The sequence below is a fragment of the Varanus komodoensis genome, unplaced genomic scaffold (assembly GCF_004798865.1).
Source record: "Varanus komodoensis strain SLA01 unplaced genomic scaffold, ASM479886v1 scaffold1, whole genome shotgun sequence".
Lineage (NCBI taxonomy): Eukaryota > Metazoa > Chordata > Lepidosauria > Squamata > Varanidae > Varanus > Varanus komodoensis.
In genome coordinates this window covers 25,073,423-25,091,988 of record NW_025335268.1, presented here as the reverse complement: position 1 = coordinate 25,091,988, position 18,566 = coordinate 25,073,423, and the positions used below count along the sequence as shown (strand labels likewise).

General features: G+C 40.9%; 2 protein-coding genes across 7 annotated transcripts in view; one reads left to right on the top strand and one right to left on the bottom strand.

Moving 5' to 3' along the window:
* The first annotated feature begins 2,292 nt into the window (after window positions 1–2,292).
* Window positions 2,293–16,838, top strand: LGALS8 (galectin 8). Of its 5 annotated transcripts, XM_044419931.1 has the most exons (11): window positions 2,317–2,421; window positions 6,023–6,120; window positions 7,125–7,247; window positions 8,623–8,711; window positions 9,676–9,886; window positions 11,180–11,299; window positions 11,777–11,833; window positions 11,915–11,941; window positions 13,196–13,284; window positions 15,020–15,185; window positions 16,338–16,838. In XM_044419931.1, the coding sequence occupies exons 3-11, from the start codon at window positions 7,206–7,208 to the stop codon at window positions 16,485–16,487; spliced, it is 951 nt and encodes a 316-aa protein (XP_044275866.1). In that variant the 5' UTR covers window positions 2,317–2,421; window positions 6,023–6,120; window positions 7,125–7,205; the 3' UTR covers window positions 16,488–16,838. The 5 variants fall into 5 exon arrangements, with proteins under 5 accessions (XP_044275847.1, XP_044275866.1, XP_044275875.1 ...); XM_044419940.1 differs by lacking the exon at window positions 11,777–11,833; XM_044419904.1 differs by having other exon boundaries at window positions 11,777–11,941.
* Window positions 16,839–17,027: 189 nt separating this feature from the next.
* The window catches only part of HEATR1 (HEAT repeat containing 1), a 50,142-nt gene continuing 48,603 nt past the window's right edge, over window positions 17,028–18,566 (bottom strand). For both annotated transcript variants that reach the window (XM_044419878.1, XM_044419870.1), the window contains exon 45: window positions 17,028–17,435. In XM_044419878.1, coding sequence (XP_044275813.1) covers window positions 17,347–17,435 — 89 coding nt within the window. In that variant the 3' untranslated portion in view covers window positions 17,028–17,346. The remainder of the gene's footprint in view (window positions 17,436–18,566) is intronic.

Sequence of the window (18,566 nt, the reverse complement as noted above, 5' to 3'; positions counted from 1 at the left end):
TGTCAGAATTGAAGTTTAAGTCTCTAGTACTTAACAGCTATAAAGATAGTTTTCAATATGTGGACAGTGCCTGCTGAAAACTCAGAAGTTGTATGTCGGGTGGGGAGGAGTGTTGAATAATCAGGGGCAAAGCTCAGTGACTTGGACAGATTTCCAAGTCTAAATATGCCAATAAAAGGATGGGTATACACCAACACTTGACAGACTTTCAGGCTTGCAAGATCTATTTTGTTTTGTCAAGAACTATAACAATATCCAAGCGCAAAATAATGGCTCTAGGAAAAGCACATCTTTTCAAAGTCCAAGGTATTAGAAATAAAAAACAGAGTGCCTCCAAACATGTGCTCAGCCCAGGAATTTATTCTCAGTTCTAAATATCCTTCATCATCAAATCCTATTTTTCCTCCAAGCAACACTGCTAAGCTGGCTTTTTGTAACATTTTGCCTGATGAAAAGATCTAGGGATCTTGAAGGCCGCAACATGTGTTTATGTTGTTCCCACCTAGTTGTCCAAAGGCATAAATATTTCTTTTGAAAAAATGGAACTGAGCATGTTCCAGCTGATTTTTAGATGTCGTTCCAAGATGGATGTGAAACTGAGAGCTCTTTTAAGGAAGACCAAGATATAAACCAGCCCTTTTTTCATTTTAGTGCTGTCGGCTACATACGTTACAAAAGCTTACTCATTTTTTATGATCTTTTGGTTGGTATTACACCAATATGGACATGGAATATTTCTGAAGGTTCTTCCGCACTTGCTGTGTTTTGCAATCTCCTATCTTGCCTTGGGTTCTGTATCCTTCAACACACACTCACACACTCAAAAATGTAACTCAGACAAATTCAGCAATATTTACTCTGGGGAGGATGTAGAAGCTATTGTACCCATGTCCATGCTAACACAATGTTTAAAAGGCACCCCCACATTTTCTCCAAGAGGTAAGATGGGAGGAGTGGTGGTTTACCAGTGTCCACAACACTGGGACTTAGGAATGCTATCTATCTTTTTAGAAATAGTAAGGCACTAATTGATCACCACAGACGGGGACTGTAGCCAAGAAATTAAAAGACACTTGCTCCTGGAGAGGAAAGCAATGGCAAACCTAAACAGCATACTAAAAAGCAGAGACATCACCCTGGCAACAAAAGTGCGTATAGTTGAGGCCATGGTTTTCCCAGTTGCAATGTATGGCTGTGAAAGCTGGACCATACGGAAGGCTGAGCACCAAAGGATTGAGGCCTTTGAATTGTGGTGCTGGAGGAGACTCCTGCGAGTCCCTTGGACCGCAAGGTGATCAAACCGGTCAGTCCCAGAGGAGATCAACACTGACTGCTCTTTAGAAGGCCAGATATTGAAAATGAAACTCAAATACTTTGGCCACCTAATGAGATGGAAGGACTCCCGGGAGAAGAGCTTAACGCTGGGAACAATGGATGGCAAAAGAAGAAGGGGACAGCAGAGAATGAGGTGGCTAGATGGAGTCACTGAAGCAGTTGGTGTGAGCTTAAGTGGACTCCGGGGGATGATGGAGGACAGGAAGGCCTGGAGGAATGTTGTCCATGGGGTCGTGATGGGTCGGACACGACTTCGCAACTAACAACAACAACAGCACTAATACTATTGGGCATGACCGGGCACTTTTCCAGTATAAGCCCAATAACCTGAATGGAACTTGGGGCTCAGTCCATTGGATATGCCTTTGAAGAGGGAGAGGGGCCCACACTCTTCCAGCTCTGCAAAACAGCTAGACTGCGGATTTCAGCCAACTGTAGTGGTTCTAAGGAGGAAAGGAAGAGACTGAGGCCCGGCCAGCATGTGCCTCATTTTGATGGTGCAAGTCCCCTCCTTGTTCCTGCAAACTGCAGGATGCAATCCTGTGCATGGTTGGACAAAACATTGCCACAACTTAAAGCATAAATAAGACATACAAAATACAAAACAGCTAAAGTTCCATTAAAACACCCAAACATAATAAATTACACAAATAGTAACCGTATAATCTAAAGAACACCAAGGGGACTCAAACAGCAGAGTGAAATGGAGAAATACTTCGCCTAGGCTCAGGAATATCATTCTGCCACCTGCAACCTTCTCATAATGCTTCCAGTGAAAGTCAGCTCTGCCCCTTTTGACACAGAAAAAGTCCTACAATTCCTAGCATGGCCGAAGCAAGCATTTCCAAGCTTTCCTCCTGAAAGCAAGAACCGAAACAACAAGCCACAAGCGGCCTAGTCGGGCACAAGCCCTTTAAAAGAAGGAGGAGCTGACTGCGTGACATGATGTCATTATACGTGTGAAGCAGGAAACGGAAGAATGTCGAGGAACCATTTTAAATGTCTCGAGCTGAGTTCTGGGCGCGGTGAGGCGTGTTTGGGAGATTCTGTATGAGCTCCGAAAGTTAATTTGGGTCGTGCCTCAAGGTACGTGGAATATATTAATCTCTGCTCTTCCCTCGTTCTGCCTAATTTCAGTGGGCTCAGAGCATTCCTGCAGAGGAGCTAGCGAGATGTTAAAGACAAAACAAAACTGAATCAAAAAGGCTGGACTATCTCGTCTTGACTCTGTGGGGAGGAATAGGAATAAAAGGTGCGCTTTCAGTGGCATTTAAGGGTTGGGGTTACGGATACTGAACTTTACTCAGGATTTCATTGAGGCTAACTAAGTGTGCAGTCCTATGCGATCAGAAATTAAGTCCCATTCAATTTAAAAGAGGAACTCCCAGCTAAGTGGATGTAGGATTCTGTCCTTAGCTTTGGTTGGGCAGTGGCGTGTCCGCCTTATAGAAAGTAGCAAAGAAAGGAGTCTGTGATCATTCTAATAAATCCACATTGCAGGGGCTGGCTCGGAGTACAGCAGCTCAGCAGAGTCGCACAGTGTTGTGCCCATTTTTCTGGGGCAAAGTAGAGAGTTAAAGTAATGTGTGATAATCCTGTAGTGCTATCTGTTCTCCTGGTGTGAGTGTCTTTTGGGAAAGCTGAGTATGTGTTTGTGTGTAGCAGTCGTGCCGTCTTCTTAGAGACAGCGGTGAACCTGCAGGTTTTACTTTCTGTTTCCGCACGGGGACCTGAGCGCTGGGCCTGCTCTTGCCGGATCTGTGGTGGAGCTGGGGCGGCGTGCTGTGCGGGCCTTCCGAGACTGCTGTTTTCCGCTGTATTGAAGCAATAAAAAAGGCCGGTAATGAAGATGTGCGAATCAGTTTGCGTGTTCCCTGCAGAGCAGAGTGTGGTTATGGATTGCAGACTCACCTCCACCTAAATCACCTCCAGTGCCATTATAGGGGTGAATGGAGCCAAGTCAAAAACTAAAGATTTTAGCTGTAGGCGGAAAACCATTTTTTGGGAGTGATGTATATTCTTTGGGGGAGGGGACATTTATGGGTGTGGTGGAGGGGAGGGCTCTACAATTCATGGTGTACCGATTTCTATCTTCCTTAATAGATGTGGTGCCCAGGCATTGTAATTACTGACGCAATTTGGAAATGGTACCTCTGAACTTGAACATAATTTGGGATTTTTGTTTATTTGCAACAGTGTTTTGTCTGTCAGTGTTTCCAAGTTGAAGAAAACATGATAGAATGGGGGTGAGAACAGCTGAGGTGCTTTCCGGAGAAATCATGTCAGTGTTGCAATAAATGATAAAGAAATTATCCAGTATCATGTTAAGTCTGCTGTGCTGTATTTATGCAGCTAGATTTTTCTCTTGTTCTTAACATTTTTTAATATATTCCTCATTTCTAATAAAATTCTGTTGGAGTTCACAATGCCTTTTGAATGCTCTTCTGCATTGGTGTCAAATTCCCATGATTTTTGCCACTTCTGTGTAGATTCCTAAGTGTCATGAAATGTGATTCAAAGCAATTGACTGCACACAAAGGAAAACACAAAGACGTGTTGTGATGTGCAAATTAAAATCACATACCACTGCATGGCTTCTCTGAAGCAATATTTCCGAAAGCAATTGCTACTAAATCTTCCCCTCATACAGAGGCCAAGTTATTGAATAGAGAGTGAAAATGTAGGTTCCTTCAGCTTCCTGAATCTTCTGGTAAAGGATATATTGTGTCAATACAAAGAAGATAATACTGCTAAATCACAAGGCAGTTGTGATGCTATTCCACATTTGCGCTCCTGCCCCTTGAGATCAGTGGCAGAGACTCTCCTCCGGGAACCCTCTGTGAAAGACATTAGGAGATTGAGTACCTGGAGGAGGGCTTTCTCTGCGGTGGCGCCCCACCTATGGAATGCGCTCCCCAGAGAGGTCCGCCTGGCACCGTCGTTATTTGTTTTTCGGCACCAGGCCAAGACCTTTTTATTTAAACAATATTTTAATAACTGTTAATATTATTTATTGGTTTTAATTTCTACAGCCAGGGTGAATTTGCATTTTATATGTACTATTTATATGCTTGTTTGTTTATTGTACTGGAAGCCGTCCCGAGGCTCATGCGAATGGGACGGCCTACAAAAACTCCAAATAAATAATTAATTCAACCATCATATCATTCTGAAAAAATACAGAAAGAGAATCAGGGAAATCTGCTTGTAATACCATTATAGATGTAGCTAAGTTTGTGCTGAACTATGATGAAGCAGCAATTAGTTATGATAGATGTTCAAGCACTCTGCAGAAGAAAAACTTTGGATCTAAGGCATCATCTGGCAAGCTACAAATAAAGGTTCCTCTCACATGGTGGAAAGAAGCCTGCAAAACCTGGCTGTTGTCCAGAATTTCCGTAGGTGTTCAGAGCATTCCACCAACAGCAATTGGAAGGCTTTCAGCTCAGTCAAGATGAAAAAGAGGAACAGACAAATTAATATAGAACTAAGCTTGTCTATTTTGCAAAATCTTTTGATTCCGGATGATGAGTCACAAGAACAAATAGTAAAGGCAACATGTGATAGGTTATTAGTGACCACAGACTCACGCATCTTTTAGTGAAAAAGAATGTTGAACTGGTTGTTCTGAATAAGATTTTTCTCAACTTGAAAGAGGACCAGTAAGCTGTGCAGAGAGTGAATGAAGCTGAAGGTGTCACAGTTACTTCAGCAAAAGAAAATGAAACTCTTGATGTAAGTTCTATGGGCTGTCTAGAAACAGTGTATACTTTCAATGTCATATTTTGTTAAATATAAACAAACATCAGGGAAGCATATGCTTTAATTTTTTTTTGCAAATATTCCAGTGTAATCATTTCACATAAAGCTTTGAATGTGTTTGAATATAATATTTAAACTATATTGTTTAATATAATTTCCCCCAAACAACGATTTAGGAAACTATTTGGCTTCTCCGTATTCTGACCTAACAGTAGGTTCTGTAGTGATACAGTTTGGTCAAGTGCTAAGGCAAACCCATTTCTTTCAGGACCACCATAACTTCTCATGTTCCACACAGTGAAAGACGTTGCTGTACTCTGTAAAATGTAGCCTGATCATCTTCTGAAATTCTCCAGTAGTCAATGTATATTTGCAAATGTGATCTGAAGTGCCTCTTCCTTTTTGGAATCCAGCATGAATGTCAGCCATTTCTCATTTCATATGGAGTAATAATCTTTGTTGTAACACTTTGTGCATCACTTTGTTTACATGAGAAATTAGTGCAGTGGCCCTAGAATTGCTGTAGTTTTTGGGATCTTCTTTGTTGAGGCTTTGGAATGTTTTTGGACTGGAATTGAATGTATCCAGTTTGGGGGCCATTGTTTTGTTTTCCATAATTGTTGGCATATTATTAGGCTTTGTATAAATTCATTCTCTGCTGCTTGGAATAGTCCTGTTAGTACCCTGCTTGCTTTGGGTGCTTTGCTTCTTCTAAGTGCTTTCAGAGCAGCTTTCATTTACTTTCTACTACTATAGATTCTTCCTGCAGGATTTGAAGGAGCTTCTCATCTTTTTATTTCTTCTGTACAGTTTTTCCTTATCTTCTTTCCACTTTCCATGTGTTTTCTCCTGGCCAGATAGTATGCTCCCCTGTAGGTTTTTCAGCATTCCTAACCTAGGTTTTAATTTTCCTTACATTTCTCAGAACTGATTGATTGAATCCAGGTTGAGTAGTAAGTCGTAAACATATGCAAGGCCTTTACAGAGAAGGGGCAAGTGGGATCTGATGGCTAGAAGAAATAGGTAGGTGACAGTGGGATGATTTTACCCAAAAGAATGTGTTATTATTTGTACCAATGCACTGAACAAATGATAAGAAATGTTGCATCCACTATCGCAGTAACAGATTGTACAATAAAGAAGGTAAAAGAACAGCCTAAGTTACTTGTTTATGCGTTAGAGGATCCTTCTCCCAGAGGTTTCTTTTTGAAAACCTTGCTTGAATGGGGATAGAAGTAAAGATGAATTGAAGATACAACTGACATGGTGTAGTGGGTAGTTCCTTTGACTGGTTCTTGAAAGATCTGAGTTCTAGTCTTCAGTCAGACATGAAACTTATGGGGTGACTTTAGGCTGGTCACTGATTCTCAGTCAAACCTACGTTGCCTGGTGGTTGTGATGATAAAATGGTGTGGAGGAAAATCATGTAAGCAACCTTGGGTTCCTTGAAGGAAAAAGGTGGGCTATAAACATGGTGGGAGCTGTTACCATTGTTAATAAAAACTGAAGTTGGCAGGATAGCCAACCCCTTCAATGTCACTGTGTGGAATAAATACAGGTGGCTCACATGAGTAAGAAAAGAAATAGTTCATGGAGAAGTGAAATGGTGAAAGACTATGAGAAATGGTAGAATAGACTTCCAAATGTGGTGCAGGCACAGTATGCTGCAGGGCAGAGTTCAGCAAGCAAAATTACTCATTAGGAGAGGAGTGGGACCATTTTTTGGGCTACTTTTGCTTAAAGATTTGGGAACACTTGTCAACAACCCATGGTAAATTTGTTCTCCATGGTTCAGACACTATGACAATCCACCATGGGTATGAGCAACCCTCAAAGAAGCCACAGGTCCTCAGGCTGGCTTAATTTTCAGAAATGCCCTGGTTTTGGTGAATATGGAGAATGCATTGACTTTGCAGAGCACAACAACCCATCACAGCTGGCTGCCCATAGTGGGTTATTGTGCTGTGAAAACCCAGTGAATTGTTTAAATAGTCTGGTTACATTCAGCTGTCTGGCTTGCTTTTCAGGTTTTGTTTGCAGTCCTTTTATGAAGGCGAATGCTGTGGATTCTGTAGCGCTTGAATGCTTCCATTAAAAAAGGACAGAAAATGATATCCTTGGACAATTTTCGGAGAACAGTCAAGAACCCAGTAATTATCCCTTCTTTCCAGTAAATTTTCTTTTTTTCTTAAAGCCTGTGCAGAGGCTTGTGATGTTTTTGAAAAACTAGGCTGGCAATAAAACATATGAAGAAAAAGGATGGTAGAAAAGCAGGCTGAAGAAACTATAAATGTGCTCTTGAACTTGGGCTGAGAAATGGAAGAAATAAAGTAACCTTGGTGGGGAGTGCCTCACACAGTCTGTTTACTCACAAGTAATTCCCATTGTCCCCTCTGGGACTTACTTCCTAGTATTTGGGATTTCAGCTTGAAATAAGTTAGGCAAGTATGGAGCAAGAGTTTCAGTATGTGTCCATCTTTTGGGAGAAGAATACAGGAGTTTGGGTGTAGATCCTTCTGGGATAGATTGGTTGTGCATCCCCAACCTCAAGATGCACATGGATAATGCACCCATCCTAGACTCCTTCCTACATTGGTGACTTAATCCACATATGCACAATTTACACAAGAAATGGCGGTATGCTGTCTTATGTTGATGCTCTTCATGGTGCTCTCCATGATGAGCCATGTGTGATGTCATGTCTGCCTGTTCTTGCCATCTAAGCACCACCCATTAATTTTCACAGTCTGCAGTAATGGGATGTGAAGCGCAACTCTACATCAGCAGTTCCCTGACCTGGTGTCCCCCCGGGAGTTTTGAACTACAACTCCCAGCATTCCTGTCCATTGGTCATCTTGGCAAGGTTCATGGGAGTTGAGGTCCAAAGCATCTTGCTCTTAGAATGTCTGCTGTGTGATTGCTCATTTCTCTGAATTAAGCATGTATAGCCTGATTCGTGGATACTAGCTAAAGAAGGGCAATCACACAGCTACACTGTGACAGTGTTGGGATTCTCTAGTTTATGTGCTTGTGGCAAGGAGAAACCCTTGCTATGAAGTGATTCAAGTTTCAGAGTAGAACTGGGAGAATCTGTGTCCAGATCTGTATTCAGCCTGGAAGCTCACGGTGTGCCTAGGCCTAGCCATTACTCACCTTAAGCGAGTATAAAAGGGGCGAAAGAATACCTGAGCAACTTGGAGGAAGGCTGGACTCCATATTCAAAATCTATTCAAAACCAATACAGTGGGCAGCTGAGTGGGAATGGTATGAAGAAGATTTGCAGTAACGCCAGAGAGAGGTGCTTTTCTGCGACATGTAGCCTTCCTCGTTCTGATACCTTCCAGATGTGGTAGGCTGCAACTCCTGTCATCTCCCAGTTAGCATGCCTTTTGTATTGCAGTGTGAGCTGTTGCTTCAGAGGTCTGTGAAACCTATGAAAGGTTAATACTGCAAGTAAATGATGCATACATCTCATTTGTCTTCAGGAATAAGGGACAGTAACTCCATCTCCCCTCTGCTTTATAGGCTGTTCCATACACCGCAAGTATCATTGGGGGTCTTTTGCCTGGGGAGCTTGTTATAATACGCGGGTCTGTTCCAAAGGATGCAGACAGGTAAGAGATGAAATTAAATGTCTGTGCGGTTGCCAGCAGCTGTGCAAAAGCAGACAAATGGAAGTGCACTGCTTGAAACCGTGACATCCTTCCTTTAAGAATCAGAGCTTTTGAGAAACTTTATATAACTTCCTAGGAGGATTAACCATTGTCCGTTGATTCTGATTGGACCATGGTTTCTCTGATGGAGATATTTGTGTTGTGAAATAATTTACTTTCCCAAACTTAATTTCAAATGCATATGGCTTGGGAGGAAGGAGGGAAGGAACTTTTCATTTTTCAGAGGACCATTTCACTTTAAATTCTGTTTTAAAGTTAGGTGATGGAATGAGTCATTATCTAAGAGGTTGGACTTATACAGTGTTTACTTGATGCACATGTATATATAGTATGGCATATTAGCTAGATCTTTGGAAATGTCTTTCAAAAGTTTCCATAGACAGGAAACATATTCCTTTGAATAATGGAGTTAGTTAGAACTGTGATTTGTTTCCTATACACAGCTGGGCAACCTGTAACCCTCCAGATGCTTTGGCCTACAACTCCCATCAACCCTCTCACTATTGGCCACGCTGCCTAGGGCTGATGAGATTTGTAGGCCAAAACATTTGGAGGGTTGCAAGTTGCCTGCCCATTATATAGGCTGTGAGGATCCTGTTTGTGTTTTATATGGGTAACCGTTAGACATCTTCATTGTCAGAAGTTGGAAGCAGTGGATTTGGGGGTTATGTTCTAACCACATTGAGGTTCCATGATAAAAAAATTAAGTCCTCTGCTAATCTGATTCATTGAGCATGAGCCAGGCTAGGGCATGAGGGTTCTTATTGCAAAGTTCTGGTTTCATATAGTAGGCATAGAATAGAGTTAGCCTTCCCATTCTCATAGTTAGTAAAGATGCGATGTCCTGTCTTTGTGGTGGTTTGACGTTGCTGCATCTCACCAGTGTGTCTCCATTTGCTGGTAGGTTCCAGGTGGACTTCCAGTGTGGCAGTAGCACAAAACCACGTGCTGATGTAGCCTTCCATTTCAACCCCCGTTTCAAAAAATCTGGTTGCATTGTTTGTAATACCCTGCAAAGTGAACGATGGGGCTCAGAGGAGATCGCTTATGAGATGCCTTTTGAAAGAGGAAAGCCATTTGAGATTGTTTTTATGGTTCTGCCTGATAAATTCCAGGTGAGTAGCTGGGAGCCGATTGTTTAGCAATTGTCATGCCAGCAGCTCAGTGGTGCAATTCAGCCACAGTTAAACATGAAGTTGTATTCATTTCAGTAGAATTTGAAATCAATGGGACTGAAAAGTGCTAATTTTGCTTGGATTGTATCCTTTAAATGAGTTTTTCTGGATCAGTAGTATTCTTTATGTCCACTGCTGGTTAATTGGGTTTGAAATGATGCACTGGTGATGCAAATTAAAACATGCAATAGCAGCAGAGTTCTAGGATTGTAAAACCTTACAGAAAAAGATGCGTTTTTCTGTTTCTTGACAGAGTAAGGCAAATGGTTTCTTGCATGGAAGGCATGAATCAGAATGCGTCTAGGCTGGTACTTCATGGTTCCAAAATACATATAGTCATGAGGATGCAGCTTTTCCATCCATTTCCCTTCAGGTTTCTTTCAAGGTTGTGGGTGAATATTGCTAGGGTGGAGGGAAGGTTAAAAGAAAGTGAAAATGGAACAACTTACAAGGGAGGTGGAAGTAAGACATTGGCCAGAAAATGGCAACTGAATACTTTTGTCGACTAAAAGTAGTAGCAAATGTTTTTAATAATATGTGTCCTACCAGGAGCTCAGTCATGGGAAAGCACCACCTTCTACAACATGTTCTCCATGTTTTGAACTTCAACTCCTATTGGCCCCAGCCATTATGGCTAAAGGTCACAAACACTGTGAGTTGTAGTCCAGAATATCTGGAGGACACCAAGTTAGGGAAGCTTGGGATATAATGTTCCAGTTCACACAGCACAGGTAGTTTCTATATTAATTCAAAACTCAAGCAAGTGAGAGGCAGTGCACTCACTCCCATGTGCTCCCAAACAAACCATGCGTTATTTCATTGTGCAAACCAGGTTAGTGTTGATCGTATCACTGTTTCATGTGAGCAGTACATGAAACTGCCCTGGGATGGACACAGCCTTAGAAGTCAGGTGACCCTTATCCTTCAGTCCTACATTGTCCTTCAGGCTTGCTGTTGACTGCCCAGTAGTTTATATGTATGGACCTAGAGCACTAAAACCAGGGATTTTGGAACCATTTAATCAAATAGTGGCATGCTGTTTCTCTAGTGACATTCTTAGTCATTTTCAGCAATGTAAAAATATCAATAAGCTATTTGAAAGCTCTTTTTAAAGGCTATTATGTTCCAAAAACTTAAAATCAGGTGTGCTTTTGATCATGGGCAAGAAATAGGTGGGTAACAGACTTTCACTGCTGCCAAGTAAAATACTTGTTTGTTGCTTCTCTTTTGTAGGTATCTGTAAATGGAAGGTTCCTGTTGCTGTACAAGTATAGAATTCAGCTTGAAAAAATAGATACTCTTGGGATATTTGGAAAAGTGCAAGTTGGTTTGATTGAATTTGTTTCCAATAAGGTTAGTTATTAACCAAGGCAAGAATTATTTTGGGATTGAACTAAAAACATTCAAGGGCATTTCTTCTTAAACTTGTGCTGATTATGGGAGTATTAAGCACCACTTGACTGCTATGAACAGAATGGATCTGGCTTGGTGTCTTCCATTCCAGCCAGTTAAATTGGAGGAGAGTCTGCCTGTCACAGAAAATTGTGGCTTAGGCAGGGCAGACCTAACAGAAACTTTCTGGCAGTGAAGAATATTGTATCCCAGCAGCTCTCCAAGCACATTATTTCAATAAGCATTAAATGTCCTCCAGAAATTACTTTCTGAGCAACAAATCCCAGTTTTCCAAGTAAATCAACAGAACACTAAAATGGCAGATAATTACTCCACTTCACTTGACCTACTGCCTTCCATAAAGACACCTGAAGGATGTCATCTCCATCTTGCTAATGTGTGTGCAGAGGGTTGATCTGCCAACCTTTTTCTTTGCAGCCTTCTCAAAGCTCTCAGCCATCCTTGCTAGAGTCAACTGAGAAAGCCACAGGAAATGTATGTACACCTTTTCTCTGGCTAGGTTTTTGGCTATATTCTGCCTATGTTGTAATTAAATGTTTTTTCCCTTTTCAACAGAATGAACCACCTGATAGTACACAGTTTGTAAGTATCTTTCTGTATGTTGCTATGTATCATTCATAGTTTGTAAGTGTTAAGGAAATGAGCTCTGTGGAGCTTTTCCATGTGGTATCTTAGGGCTTACCATAAAGCCTCTTCCTTCTTATTTGTATATTAATACAGAACAGAAAGTAAAGTCAAGATTAAAGGGAACAGTGAACCTGTGGTATGCCAGCACTGTTCAGAAATTCACTCTGCAAGCAGACAAGATTCCCATTGCTACACCAGGCAGTAGGACAATCCTGGTTTGCACCAACTAGTATAGGGACTACAGGCTTTCCTGCAACAGACAGTTTACAGTTCCATTTTGAAGATTGCTTATTACATTGCAGAAGTTTTTAAGAAGTTTGTAATGAAGCTGCAAGGAAACTATTGAAGCTGTGGGGTTTTGTAATGTCAGGAGGTTGTAGGATGTCAGAAGTTATAAACAGGTACAAGATGTGTTTTTGAAATCCTTGGGATATGAAACATTCATCTGGGTGTTTGGATTTTCTGATATGGCTTACAACTTGCATAGCTTGGTCATTTAAAAACAAAAACCTTTAAACTCATATCTTCAGCTATATTACAGTTTCTGTGCACACATGTAGGGAAATACCAGATGAATCATCTGGCATTCTTCAAAAGGTAAAAGCTTCATAAAGACTACGTCCAGGTTCACACAACTAAGGAGGAAAGCCGTAGAGGTTCTTTTCCCCCCCTATGTTGTGTCAGTCACATGATGCCTTTCTGTAATTTCTGGACACAGTCTGGGGTGATGTCCAGACCATGTAGAATTGTAGAACAAGCCATGGGTTTTGGGCTGCTTTGGAAGCTAATCATTGCTCACCTTACTGAGTTCAGATGACATGGCAACCCACACATGGCAGTGTTAATTATGGAAAGGAGATGATGCAAGACCATTATGTGTTGAAAGCCCCCAATTGGTTGGGCCTCCTTACTAGGTAGTATTTGCATGTTTACTGCAGGAACGCAGCCTGTAGCTGAGGCAAATATAATTGCTGCTAAGCATGAATTATCTCAAGGGGATGTTCCTGTTCAAACACAAACATAAGGGAATGAGAGAGGGAACTTGAAAAGAATTAATCAGAGCCATGCACTGTTGAAATAAAGTTGTCCAAAAACTGGGTTGAACTGCAAGGGAGATCTCAACAAATCAGTGATGTCCCCATTTGCTCAAAACTGCAGCTTGTTAATATCTTGATGCTAATTAACTCTGAGCCATACTTCCTTTTTCAGGTGGTTCCTTACACTGCACGAATTAATTCTTCTCTTGAGCCTGGGAGAACAATTGTTATAAAAGGAGAAGTCAAGGAAAAAGCAAATAGGTTAGTAAATTGGAATAGTGCTCATGACTTTGTTAGAACATTTTAGATGTTGCTGTTTTTTTAATGGAAGTTTGTGTCTCTAGCAGGCTGCCAGCACAATCCTCAGCTTCAGAAGTAAATCCCAGTGCATGCAATGGGATTTACTTCCTGGTAAATGTGTACAGGATTTTTGCCTAAACATCAAGCTGTTCCTGTCATAAGTTTCTGAGCTGCTGTGATGTTATGGAATGTTAATTAACATGCTGTCTGCTGGAGCATAAGATTTCTGTAAACAACTTAGCTTATAGAAATGAACAAATAGGCCTGCTAGGACAATGGGTTTGACTTGGCATCCTGCACCAGCAGGGAGTTGGACCTGATGGCCTTCTTGGCCTGTTCCGAGACTACCATTCTATGAATTTATTTATTTAAAACATTTCTGTCCCATCCTTTGCAAAAAGTGCCTCAGGTTGGCTCTATGAAGCCATCTCTATGAATATTTGGGAGCTAAATAGGTATGTAGCACTATCTTCAGCAACTTGGCGTTTTGAACTCCCTGCATTCCTGACCACTTGCCATGGTGTTTGAGGTTGATTGGAGTCAGAGGGTAAAAGGTTGGGGAAACTAAAGTAAAAGAACAGTAGCCCAGAAGCAAGCTTACTGAAGGAAGGAAACAAAACTGGCAATGAACTAAGACTGTAATAAACGTATATGTGTTAGTAGTCTGTAAAACAAAAGGATATAAGGAAGTGAGAAAGGAATGTCAGTCTAAAGGAAATAATGGGGCAGAAATGTTACATAAAGCTTGGTGATGTTACATAACGCTGGGCTTTCTCCTATGGGCAGGAAAGGATATATGGATTACAGGTCCTTAGTATATTTACCTAGAATCTATGCTGAGGCATGTTAAGTTCTTCCTTCTGAAGGTCTGACACAAATATACTGTCAGTACGCATTAATGTATGGTACATCTATTGACGTGTAAATACATGAAGATTCAGAGACCGCAGTGGTAGCATAGAGAAGTCACAATTCTGAATTGTTTAGTCAATGCTTTCAGCATTGCTTACTTGGTTGTATCATTTGTACATCATGTACATTTGGAGTAGTAGCAAATGTCTAGGACTGGGACACCACTGGAACACTGTGGATGTGTTTATGATACAGTGTTCTGAGCTAAATGGGCCTGGAGATATATCCAACATTTTAAGGATTCTTTCAAATGTTTCTGCTTCAGAGATCCAGAAAGATACAAGCTTCTTTACCTACAGCAAGGAAGGGCAATCTTCAGATTTGTAGGATCCACCTTAATTTTTTACTAGATGCCTGGAATTCACCAAGTGGAGCCTGGTAGAAAAGACATACCAATATTCCTGTTCTCAGCATGTTTTTTGCTTCTGAATATTGGAAGTAAACATCGCTATGTATTTCCTCTGAAAAATTCACATCAGATTACTAAACTTTTCTTTAATTAGGGGCAGTCATTTTGTTGCTGGCTGTTGTTAAACAACTGGAAATGTGATAAATTCAAATCAATCTTCTGTCTACCAGATCTGCAGAAACAATTGCTACTTTTTGTGGAAAATGGAATTTCTAATCCAAACTTCCACTGTCAGTGATCATTTGTAAATCTTAATGATACTGAACTTTCAAAAGGGGCAGCAGGAGGAGATCACTGTACCTGTCAGTTCTTTAGTGTATTATAACTTCTACTCTATGTTCCACAGCAACATAATATTCACCATTTTGTCTGCAGCTTTGCAATTAATCTTAGATCCTGTGACTCAAATGATATTGCTCTGCACCTGAATCCCCGTATAAAAGTTAACAAGTTTGTGAGAAATTCCTACCTGTCTGGTGGTTGGGGAGAAGAAGAAACACACATTTCTCATTTTCCTTTCAAGCCAGGAATGTACTTTGAGGTAACCTACTCAACTAGTTCTCTAGCACATATTTGGGATCAAGTGGGGGAGGGGAAGAGATACCTCCTAGTGAGAAGAAAACTCATGCAAGGCTGCATTTATATCTTGTCTTACAGATCCAGAAGGGGGAGGGGGGCTGTTCTAGACCCAAGTGAGGGAATGGGTTCCTAGTGAAACTGGTGATGTTCCTTTGCCAGAAGCCAAGGCTACTATTCCTGAATCAGTGATAAGATAAAACCTTTTCATAGAAGTCACCTGTGCCGATAGCGTGTAACGCTATGAGCACTGCCTGGAAATGGTTGCAGCAGCCTGCTGTTCTGCATAGTGTTCACTCTAGCAGTAGTTTGTGCCACAGCAGCTAAGGCAGCAGTCCATTCACCGTGGGCGTCTGCCACACATTCCTCATCTTGTTCATGAATGAAACTCTTAAGAACCAAGCTGCTGGTTGCAACAAAAAGGAGGGTTGCATAGCTTTAAGTCAATGACCTGCATTTAAAAATCAGATCTCGTACATTCAAAAACCTAAGAGCTGTGCTGGATCAGAACAAGTGTCCATTTAGTATGCATTATGTTTGCTAAGCATACAACCAGTTGTACAAAAGCCTCCCACACAGGACACAAGTGTGACAGCACCTTCCTGATTAAGTGCTCCAGCATCTGGTGTACAAAGATACACTGTTCCTGATACAGGAAGTAGCATATAACCATCATGAACAGTAGCTATCAATTGCTTCCTCCATTAATTTGTCCAAGCCCATTTTAAAGCTATTCAGACTGCTGGTTATTACTACATCATGTGGAAATGAATTCCATAGATTAACCATGTGCTATGTGAGGTACTTCTGTTCTCTGTCCTGACTCTTCCACAAGTCAGCGTCATGGAATAACCCTGATTTCTAGTGTTATGAGAAAGGGAGAAAAAGGTCTCCCTATCTACTTTCTCCTCATAACTGGAATAAAATAGTAGCTTAAAGAGAAGGGCTAGGAGAACATAGAAACTAGATGGTACTAGAAATGGTTGCTCAAATCTAGGAGACCAACCTTAATCTTTGGGTAGGTTATTTTATTCCCGTTACAGAGGTAATCTTATTTGAAGTAGCCCACAACATGAATGTACCTTTTGTTTGACTAAGGATTTCTTTTCACTTTCAGCTGATAATACTCTGTGAAGCCCATCAGTACAACGTTGCTATCAATGGTGTGCATACCTTGGAGTACAAACACCGGTTTAAACAGCTTGGCAAGATCAACATACTGGAAATCTCAGGGGACATTCAGCTGCTAGATGTGAGGAGCTGGTAGCTATGGAATAGTACCTTTTGCATTACTTGACCATTCCTCAAAAGTAGAGAGAACTGGGCTTCATTCATTTTGATCTACTATCTTCAAAATAAATAGATGTAGATTGCTTGCAGAAACCTCTGAACATGCCCTAGAAATTAATTGAAGTATTCTGGCTAATAACTAACCATAGCTTATTAGTATATGTTTACTATGCAATTCAGAATATCCTAACTGATAAAATACCAGAGGCACTACTGAGATTATGCCTAAATCAGTGTATGTTTTCATGAAGGTAACATTGATGTTAGTATTAAAAATTGACTTCTGTGAAGCTACATAAAAATAAAATAAATCCAATGTTCTATAGTATTGAGCCTTGTGGTAGTGATGTTTTTAAACAAGTTGGACTAGTCTGCTTGAATTGCTTACTCTTTTGGACAAGACGTTGGGAGGAAGTTAACACCAAGGCTTAAATCAAAGAGAAAGGCATAGATTCACCTCTGACTTTACTCTGAAACCTAGCAACCACTAGTCTGGGCTTAAAGAACTAGTCAACTGTGGAAGAGTAGGATTTATTTAGTATAGACCCATGAGTCCATATGCAGGTAGGGTATGAAAGCCTTTGCTTTGTGTGTTACACAAAGCATACATGGAAATACACCTTCAGCAGTAGGTAAGGACAGTGTATGGATTTTTAAACTCAAAGCTCAAGGACTGTTAATACAACTTAAAGTTCTTGCTTAACACTAGAAATATTTATAGTTAAAATAGTTAAGTCTCATTCTTAGTAAAACATAACAAAAAGGGTGTATTTCTGGCTCCGTGTCTGTTTGGTCCCAATGTAGACATGCCATGCATTAAACTTAAGATGATGGGGTTAGAAATAGCTTTGCAGCGATTCTCCAAGAATAACTTCAAGCTGCTGAATTGTCTTCTGGCACTGATGTTCAACTTCTTCACATTCATCTGTCAGGGAAAAAACAGTAATTAAAATGTTTGAGGCGAAAAGCAATTTGGTCTTGTATTACCACCTTCACCCTTTCATTTGTTTTTAATGTTAAGGAAGCCAGTAAATCACTACTATTTTAACTTTTAGTGCTAGTACTAACTGGACACTTCCACAGCAGGTTTCAAATAAGTTATTCAAAAGAATATATTTTTTAAGTAGTACAAAAGGGTTACAGTTTATTATCACGGGGAATACAACCCAGAGTTCAGTTTCCACCAGGCAGTTGGAAGTCAACTTGCTGATAATAGAAGGATGTCTAGACAGGGTGATAGTGCAGTAACCTTTAGCACAAAGCAGCTCTAAAAATGATGCTGCTATTAGGAGCTGATTCAGCTAGTACTGCAGAATAGGAACATACTGCTATAACTTGTAAAAACCATCATGGTCAGACTAAGTGTCATGTAAAGCTATTCCACAGCAAAGAAGCAAACAGGAGAGGAAAACGTGGGAGGGCTTGGACTGGGCACTAATTGTACTGCATCCTAATGGTACTAGCCAGCTCTAGCAGTGCAACTCTGTGTGCTGAATATTGCATCGCAGCCTAGTGTGGCAGGACTGCAACTGGCCAGCTTCTCCAGGTCTGATCAATTTTTGGATGCTGCTCAGCCAAGCCAACAAAAGCATCTCTCTCTCACTGCAGCTAAAGCATCAAGGTAAGATAAAAACAAGAACTTGCCACTCAAAATTTTATTTATTTATTTAGACAGCTTATATGCCGCCCCATCGCATAAGCCTTGGGGCGGCTTACAATTTAGTTAGATTTCTTAATCTTGTAGAGTGCATTTGCCTTCAAACGAAAGACAATTCTTTTATTTTCTAACCCAGGCAGAATTTGAGGGGTCACGAGATTTTTCAGATTCCCACCTCCGAGGCAGCACTCTGACAATGGAGCTGGGAATTGGAGTTTTGCCCTGTCTCAGTAGTGAGGAAAGAACTATCCTGGCTACTTCTGTGACTGTAGGAACACAACCTCAGAAAGGGACATTTTGGTGGGGATGAGAAAAGCTATCCTTACCCCACTCCACACTTTTCCTCCTCATGTAAAAAGTATTACTATACAGGCAAAAAAGTCTTCTAGAGAAAATGTA